At 59.5% G+C, this 8,525-nt stretch overlaps 1 protein-coding gene across 1 annotated transcript; it reads left to right on the top strand.

Annotated features, from left to right (window-relative positions):
* The first annotated feature begins 5,772 nt into the window (after nt 1-5,772).
* Nucleotides 5,773-8,149, top strand: LOC136304474 (serine/threonine-protein kinase pim-1-like). The gene is made up of 7 exons (XM_066207998.1): nt 5,773-5,956; nt 6,041-6,369; nt 6,487-6,537; nt 6,717-7,083; nt 7,301-7,477; nt 7,724-7,877; nt 8,109-8,149. The coding sequence occupies exons 1-6, from the start codon at nt 5,773-5,775 to the stop codon at nt 7,828-7,830; spliced, it is 1,215 nt and encodes a 404-aa protein (XP_066064095.1). The 3' UTR covers nt 7,831-7,877; nt 8,109-8,149.
* The last annotated feature ends 376 nt before the right edge of the window (nt 8,150-8,525 follow it).

Below are 8,525 nucleotides of genomic sequence, written 5' to 3'. Positions count from 1 at the left end.
CAGCTAATTCTTGGAAATTTGGGGTCCAAATTGGGCAATTTGGGGTGTTCTATTGAATTATTAAAAAAATAGGAATATCGCCCTAATGCCGATATCCAACAATGACGGACAAAAGACTCTCCAGCAGTTTAGAGTTAGAAAGTGTATGTTTAATTACGACGCCAGACAGCGTGCGGGATAGCTCCCGAACACACGCGCGCTCACAGAAGATCACAGGGTCTTTTTATGTACAGAAGGATTGAATACCCAAAACACAAATGTATATTCATGACTTCAGTACCTCCCATTCCCCACTTCCTATGGTAATTAGCCAAAAGCTATTAAGCATGCGTGGTTTGTTCTTTGAAATGGGTCGGTGGTCTTTTTTATGGGGCGGGGTCTCAAAATGATGAAGTAAGTGAGTCTTCTTCGCTTTGACTTTTTAACCTTTTAGTGTTGCGTGACGACTGAATCCCGTTTTCCCAGGAGTATTTCATTTATGAATTTACTGTGCTTCTTGAAGCCTATTGATTAGTCAGAATACACAAACATAAGTTGACAGGCCCCATGATTTATCAGTTCCTTAAATCCGGCTTCTGCTTATCAAAAGGGAAGTCTATCTGTCTTACTTCAGCAATATCCAGTATAAAGTCTGTAATTCTTCAAAATTAATGTTTCAATCCCCTTGGTCCCTGCTCCCTCGTGGCCATGGCAAGAGCGGGCTGGGCTGGCCCTGGCAGGGGGCTCTCCTCGGGTCCCTGCTGATCAGGGCTATGGCCCCGTGTTCCTCTGTCTTGCAGCCCTTGAAGACACGGCAGATGACAGCAGCCCTGCCATCAGAAACCTGGCCATTGAAACAGCCTTGGTCCTCCGGGCAGTCCAGAGAGCTCCGTACTCCATCCTGTGGAAGCTGCGAGATCAGCTCCGCAGGGCACGGAAGACACGGCCTCGACTGTCGGGCCTGGGCTGGCTGTGCTGCTGGAGCTCTGCGGAGAGCTGATCTAGGACACTCTGTCTGCTGGGGCCAACTGAGCCAGCGGGGATTTTCTTCTTCTACAGGATTCTTCTTTTCTTCTTTTTTTTCTTCAGTATATAAATATAGGATATGTGTTACAATACACGGACTCCCAGGATTTTTCTTTTGCTGCCCTGGGTGCACAGGGGAAGAGGGGGAAAAGGGTGCTTTGTGCTCAGCAAGCTGCCCAGGCGTGCAGCCTTGCAGGGAAAATGGCCAGAAGCCCCTCGGCCCTCAGTGGTCCTGCGGAAGCCTTTGCACTGCCGAGAGAGCGCGTGGGCGGGGGCCGGAGCTGTGGGCATCCCTGCGAGGCCGGAGCCTGGAGATGGCCACAAGCCCTGTGCCAGCCAGGAACCGCCGTCTGTGTCCTCCTGCCCGTGTGCTGCTGGCCGGATTGCTGAGGGCTCCGCGGTGCCTCTTGGTCGGGCTCCTCTGGAGCTGCTGTGGGGCTGCGCCTCTGCTGCCGGGCAGGCTGGCCGGGCTGGGGGAGACTCTGAGGGGCTGGGCTGGTGGGAAGCCCTGAGGAATTGGGTGTCAGAGGCCACAAGCAGCCCCTGGGGAGCTGCCATGTTCCTGCCAGCCGGCTGCTCTGGCGCTCCCCCAAAGCACCTGCGGAGTGAGTGCAGGGAAAGGTGTAACCTTGCGCTCAGGGCCCTTCTCGAGCTCACTGAGGATTCCTCCCTCAATGGTGACAAGGGGGCAGTGGCTGGAGCTGAGCTGGGGAATGCAGTCGCTTGGGCTTGGCTGGGCTTCGAGAGCTCAGGCAGCTGCTCCCAGCTCTCCTGCCTCCTGGTTCGGCTGCCCGAGTACCTCGGGACAGGCCTTTGGCCTCTGGGCCCTGTTGGCACCAGGGCGGCGTTTCACGACTTGTGCTCTTCACAGACCAAAAAAGTGTGGCCCCTGCCTGAACATTTTGTGGAGCTCCTGCGGGACACAGATGAACAGTCAGTCAGGATGACGGCCGTGATACTCAGGTTTGCAGTTTTGGACAAGGACATGCTGAGACCCAGCCCTGTCGCCCTGCAGCTGGTTGCGGTGCTCCTGCCACTCTCTGACCATGCAAGGCTCTGTGCCCCCAGCCACGGCCACTGTGTGCCCACCAAACACTTGGTGCCCTGTGGGTTTGCAGGCTCACGCCCAGCTGAGCCCCGAGCAGCCGATGCTGAGGTCTTTTTTTCTTCCTTTCATAGAGGATAACGGCCAGGTGCAGCTGCTGTCCACACTGCTCTTCTGAAAATTGGTGACTGTTTGCAGGGCCCCTGGGAGGGAATATTGGGGTTCCTGGCAGCAGGATCCTTGTGCAGCTTCAGGCTGGGGTGGGCAGCACTTCCATCTGCAGCTTCCATGTGCTGCTCCGGCAGCTGCTGCTGCTGGGGATCCTGAGGGAAGAGGCCACGGGAGGGATGGAAATGCTGCACGGACAGCAGCAGCCAGGGCCAGGAATGAGCTTTGCCTTCCTGGCTGCTGAAATGAGGCTCCTTTAGTGCAAGAGGAGGCAAAGGCAAAATCAATTTCAACAATTCAAGGAAAACTGTGGAAAATTGGAAGCCTCTCAAAATGTCACACATTCATCTGGAGCTCTTCAGCGTTGGTTCTTGTAAAAAGCCTTTCCCGTTTTCCCTTGGCTCTGAGATTCTGGGAGCCACCGCTGGGCTTCAGAGTTCAACTGATTTTTATTTTCCAGGTTTTTAAACAGAGCTCTGAATTGGGCATCTCTTGCCACTTTTTCTGCTCAGAACCTTGAGAAAGGTTCTCTGCTCCTGTGAGCCACATCTTGAAGGGTGCTTGGCAACCATGGAATGCTCTGGGAAAGCACTTGATTGACTTCAGGGCCAGGCTGGAGAGCTCAGCCTGAGGAAAGAACTGTTCCAGATGCCTCTGTCCATGTCCAGCTCCTCACAGCTGAGTCCCTGAACACCCTGGGTGGTTTATAGGGATTGATTTTCCCCTCCTGTTCACTTGGAGGTGATTTTGCCATCCTTTAGAGGAACATCTGACCAGCCTCTGCCCCCATTCCATTTTATTCTCTCCACTTTGAAGCTGGACCGCTGGGTTTGACATGTAAATTGGTAGTGTCTCGTCGTTCTTTCCTCCAGCCCTCCATTGTGACTTGTATTAAACACTGCAAACGGCCTCATTTGTCTGGTGGGGAAGATGTGAGGTGGAGAAAGTTAACAGGATTTGTTTTCATGAACCTTGTGCTAGTAAAGAAAAATGAGGTTTGTCATTTTGGTGTGGTGCTGAGTGTTGGGATTTGGGAGTTTATTTCTTGCTATTGTTCTTATTATTTATTAGTGTTACTTTTCACTGGTCAGATTTTTAAATCTTAGACACGATTAACCAAGGCTGGATGTAAGTCATTAGGAAAATTCCCTTGCATTTTCCACTGGGATTAAACGGTTCAGTCGACTCCAAGTTGCCAGTGGATTCTAAAGATGGGAAATCCTGTTAGTGGTGGGTTTGGTGTGGTTTGGAGCTGGGGAAGGCTCTCATCCCCTCCCGGAGATGCCCCAAGCCCGCTCTGCTGCCACGTCTGCACTCGCGGCCCCTCACGGCTGCCCTGCCCTGGGGACACGGTGGGACCCCGCTGTGCCGGGGCTGAGGCTCCTCACGGCCCCTCAAACCCCTCCTGGCTACACAGAACCTCTCCTGGCCCCCGACAGCCCTTCATGGCCCTTCATTGCCCCTCCCGGCCCCTCAGGGCCCCTCCCGGCCCCAGGCGTGGAGCTCCTCCCGAAGGAGAAGGGGCCGGGCCCTGCTGGTTCTCCTTTTATTTCGGTCGTTTCGCAGCCATGAGGAAAGAAAGGCTGAAATGGAGCCTTTGCCCAGCGGTTCCCTCCGGGTCAATTGCGGCCGAAGCTCCGTGCCGGCGCTGGCCCCAGCACCAGCATCCCCGCAGCCCCGCCGGCCTTTGCTGTCCCCCCGTGTCCATTCCCTGTCCCCGAGGCCCGCCCGGCTCTGGCAGCAGCAGGAGCCGCAGCGCAGCGGGCGCCGGCCCGGCCCAGCCGGGGCTCCCGGGCAGGAGCATCAGCAGCGCCGGCCCCTTCCCACCTGCTCCTGCCTCGCCTTCCAAGGCCTTTGTCCGGCTCCACTGCAGACCGGAGCAACGCTCACCCGCCAACAGCCCAGACTGCTCAGGGCCCGCCTGTGCTGCCCCGACCCAGCCTCCAGAGAAAGGAAGGGTCGGCTTCCAGCGCTGTTTTCAGCACTGTTTCACTCAGCCTGAGGTGACGGCAGGAGGCTGCTGCTGCCTTTGCCTTGGCAATTGGAGATGGCGGCTGCTGCTGCACCCCTCTGGCTGCCGACTGGATTTTATCAGGACAACTGCAATTGCCTTTTTCCATCCTTGCTACCCGCTGTGCTTTTGTGACAGTGAACTCAGTCTTTCTGGTGCAGGCACCGTGCAAAGAAGAGATTGAAATGCTCCCAAGTCCCCGGGCACTAAGTCGAGGGGAATGAAAGCCACACAGGCCACATTTGCAGCGCTCCAACACAGCCCTGCTGCTGGTGCTGCTGAAATAGAATCAACTTAGAGAGGCCATCACAAAAATTGCCGCTGGGGTGTCAAACAAAATGCAAAAATGCACCCGGAGAAAGAAAAACCAGAACTTCTTGACTCACTTCATTGCTTCCTCCGAGCAGCAGAAAAGGGAGATGCCCAGAGGTATTTCCAGCTGCTGCTGATCCCAGCTGGAGCTCTCTGCAGAGTCCCAGCAGGAACCTGAGCCCAGCCCGGGGAGCTCACACAGTGTCAGGGAGATTCTGTCTCTGGATTCAGTCAGGGTTGCATTTCCCAACAAGTGCTGGTGCCACCTCCTGTTTTCTTGGATTAAAACAGTAACAAGGAAAACCTTACCAATGGCACAACTCCCCAGTCCACAAGGAAAAAAGAAAGGACAAATCGTAAAGTTTTCCAAACATTTGTCCTGCTTTGCTGCAAAAGTCGTGCTGCACTCAGTATGGAAATCCAGGAGAAGCTGCAGTTGGTGGCACATCTTGTGCCAGCAGCTCGACCTCGTTCTCCACGAAAGGTTCTTGAAAAGAGTAGCTGGGACTGTGGTGAAGGTTGCTGGAAAACTGCAACAGCTTTCCAGAAGTGAAATGAAAATGCAAGAAATAAACCAAGAGGTTTTCCTCTATTTATTTCTATGCTTCCCTTTTCCGTGTTGCACTACTTCTCCGTGCCATTAATCCCAAATGGATCTCACCTCTCAGATCAATGACTTAGTGAGTTTTAGACCCTCGAAAATACCATGGGCCGTACACAGAGTTTGCCTTCCCCTGTTTTTGCTGCAAAGTAACGCTGGAGACATAAGCGTCGTGCTTGGGTCGGGCACGAATCCTACAACCAGGGAATGTGTCCTGACAGTGTCTGACCCTCAGCAGGGACAATGCACAGCAGCGACCGAGGGAATTCCTCTGCCACGGCGCAGGAGTCAGGCCTCTGGATCTGGGCTCAGCACGGCCAAGTTGCCGTGTTTGGAGCGGCTCGCGGGCTGCCCCCGGGGAGCGCGGGGCTGGAGCGTGGAACGGACACGCGGACAAACGGCCCCAGGGCTCCAGTTGCAGCGGCGGCAGCGGCAGCAGCAGCGGCAGCAGCGAGTCTACGGCGTCTACGACCCGTCCCCGTCCCTCTCTTGTTCCTCCTCTCCCTCTCCCACTGTCCCACACTCTGTCTCGCTGTCCCGCAGCCTCTCCCGGTGTCCCTTTCCCGACCCCCCCGGCCCCTCTCGGCGTCCCCGTCCCGGCCTCTCCCTCTCCCCCCGCAGGGCTGGGCCATGCCCCGGGCCCGCCCCCGGCCCCGGGCGTCCCGCCGCGGTCTGGGCTCCGCCCGGCTCTGGCAGTGCTGGCTGTGGCGGTGCTGGGCGGGCATCAGTGCCTGGGGCCAGGGCGGCATCGCTGCGCTTTGGCTGCGCCTGTCCCGACCCCGGCCCCGGCCCCGGCCCCGGCCCCGGCCCCGATCCCGGCCCCGACCCCGAACCCAACCCCCGCCCCGGCCCCGGCCCCGGCCCCGACCCCGACCCCCGCCCCGGCCCCGGCCCCGGCCCCGGCTCCTCCCGGGCCCCGCGGACACACGCGGCGCGGCCGCTCCCGCCGCCTCCGCCGCGGCTTGCCCGGCCCGAGCTCCGCCGCTCGGCAGCGCAGCCGCCGGCCTCGAGCCGCCGGGGCCCGGGGCGGGTGGGGATGCCCGGCCCGGGGTGCTCGGGGGGCGCTCGGGGGCCGTGTCTGGCCCCGGGCCGAGCGCTGAGGGCCGCGTGTCGCCCGCAGGGGAGGCGCGGGAAGCCCTGCAGGACCGGTACCGGCTGGGTTCGCTGCTGGGGCGCGGAGGCTTCGGCAGCGTCTACTCGGGGACGCGGCTCTCGGACGGCGCCCCGGTGAGCGGCGGGGCTGGCGGCGGGCGGAGGAGGAGGAGGGCGGAGGAGGAGGAGGAGAAGATCGGGGCGCGGCGGGGCAGGCGGCGAGCTGAGCCCGCTGCTGGCCTTTGCTCGCAGGTGGCCATCAAATGCGTGCCCCGGGCCCGCGTCCAGCACTGGGGCGAGCTGGTGAGTGAGCGGGGCCGGCGGGAGAAGCTGGGGCCCGGCAGGGGAAGAGCCGGCGGGAGCCCTGCAGGGAGAGCGGGCGTGGGCTGAGCGGGGGGCCCAGAGCATCCGGGGCTGGGTGAGGGGTTCCCGAGCCCTGGCACAGCCTCAGCCCCACTGACGGCATCGTGGTCCTTCGGCAGCCCAACGGCGCCCGTGCGCCCCTGGAAATCGTGCTGCTGGACAGGCTGTCCTCTGGATGTGGTGGCATCATTCAGCTGCTGGAGTGGGTTGAGCTCCCCAACAGCTTCCTGTTGGTGCTGGAGCGTCCGGAGCGGTGCCAGGACCTCTCGGGTTTCCTGGCGGAGCGGAGGTTCCTGCCGGAGGAGGAGGCGCGGGGGCTGTTCCGCCAGGTGCTGGCGGCCGTGCGGCACTGCACCAGCTGCGGGGTCCTGCACCGCGACATCAAGCCCGAGAACATCCTGCTCGACCTGGCCACCGGGCAGCTCAAACTGATCGACTTTGGCTGCGGCGCCTTCCTCCAAGACACAGCCTACAGGCAATTTGCAGGTGAGCCCTCTCAGGGGATGTTCCTGGGCATCTCACGGCCCAGCCTGGCTGTAGCACCGCGGCTTCCCCCTCTCGCTGCTAGGAGCAGCGTTATTTCTTGAGCCAAGTTGCTTTTGGGTGGGGGCGGGAGGGGGCCAGCCCCCACACGCCCAGGGATGCCGGGGCGAGGCTTTAGGAGTTGCAGCATCCCCTGATGAACTCCGTCTGTGTTCCATAGGAACCCTGCCCTACAGCCCACCAGAGTGGATCCACCACCAACACTACCACGGCGAGGCAGCGACCATCTGGTCCCTGGGCCTCCTGCTGTACCACCTGGTCATGGGGAAGCACCCGTTCAGGAGGGGCCAGCAGTTCATCTGGGGGCGCATCTTGTTCCCACGATGGCTCTCTCAAGGTGGGTCCTCATCTCTGGGCACAGGGGAATCCCGGTGCTGGGAGACAGCAGCAGGCTGATGAGCACCCTGCTCTGGCAGCTGCTGAGGAGGTGGCACATGTCCTGCTCTCCTCCAAACAGAGAATCCATGGGGAAGTTTAGGCACAGCTCTGGGCACACCCAGCATGGCCTGGGCACGGGAATGGAGGGGCAAAGCAGACGGGATCCTTCTCCAACTGACTGCTGGTTTCTGGTTTCTCTCTTCAGAGTGCCAAAATGTTATCAGGAGGTGTTTGTCCATGCAACCCTTGGACAGGCCATCCTTAGAAGACCTCTTCAATGATCCTTGGCTGCAGGGTGTTCATCGTCCCTAGAAGATGGGAGAGGTCCATGTGCACAGTTTGATCCAAAGACCTGACAGGTAAGAGCTCCACACATCTCATGGCAATCAGTGCTAAAGAAAACCAGAGTGTTTTTGTCCTGCCTGTAGCTCTGAGCAGGGATGACCAGATGGGAACATCTGTGCTGGGGCGGAGCTGGAGACCTGGTGTAGCAAGCACTGGTGGCCACCATCCACCCTAGTTATGCTTGTCCTGGTTCGTTGGTGGCTGGGGCCCTGGGCAGAGCACTGACAGCCTGGTCTGGCCCCCAGGGAAGGAGGAGCCCCTGGAGAAGCTGTATCAGGTGGGGCTGCTGCTGGAGACACCAAGGACAACCCCAAGGATGCCAAGCTCTTCCTCGACCTGGCCACCGGCAGCTGAGGATGATCGACTTGGATTCTGGCACCTTCTTCAGACACGCTCCCTGGGGCCCAATTTGCAGGTGAGTCCACAGCTGGGGGGATGCTCCCAGATGTGGGCATGGCACGGCCTGGCCGGGCACCAAAGGTTCCTCCCTTTGCTGGGGCAGACGCCACAGATTCTTCACTCGGCCGTCAAGCTGCCTTTTGGCTCTGCGCAGCTGCTGAGGGCTGGATGTGCCGTGGCTGGCTGCAGGCTGGGCACGTGTCCTGCCCTCCTGCTCTGCCCCCAAAGGCAGCAGTGATGGGCAGCTTTGGGCCCAGCTCTGA

Source organism: Chamaea fasciata, unplaced genomic scaffold (genome assembly GCF_029207755.1).
Source record: "Chamaea fasciata isolate MVZ Bird 193981 ecotype frontalis unplaced genomic scaffold, bChaFas1.0.hap1 SCAF_98, whole genome shotgun sequence".
Taxonomy (NCBI): domain Eukaryota; kingdom Metazoa; phylum Chordata; class Aves; order Passeriformes; family Sylviidae; genus Chamaea; species Chamaea fasciata.
Note: the sequence above shows the minus strand (reverse complement) of the source record. Positions and strands in the feature narration are given on the sequence as shown.

Excerpts from the sequence above, each read along its gene's own strand:
- LOC136304474 (XM_066207998.1), top strand. The coding sequence starts at position 5,773 with ATGCCCCGGGCCCGCCCCCGGCCCCGGGCGTCCCGCCGCGGTCTGGGC. Across the intron at positions 7,084-7,300 it reads AGCCTACAGGCAATTTGCAG|GAACCCTGCCCTACAGCCCA; the intron begins GTGAGCCCTCTC and ends TGTGTTCCATAG. Across the intron at positions 7,478-7,723 it reads CCCACGATGGCTCTCTCAAG|AGTGCCAAAATGTTATCAGG; the intron begins GTGGGTCCTCAT and ends TTCTCTCTTCAG.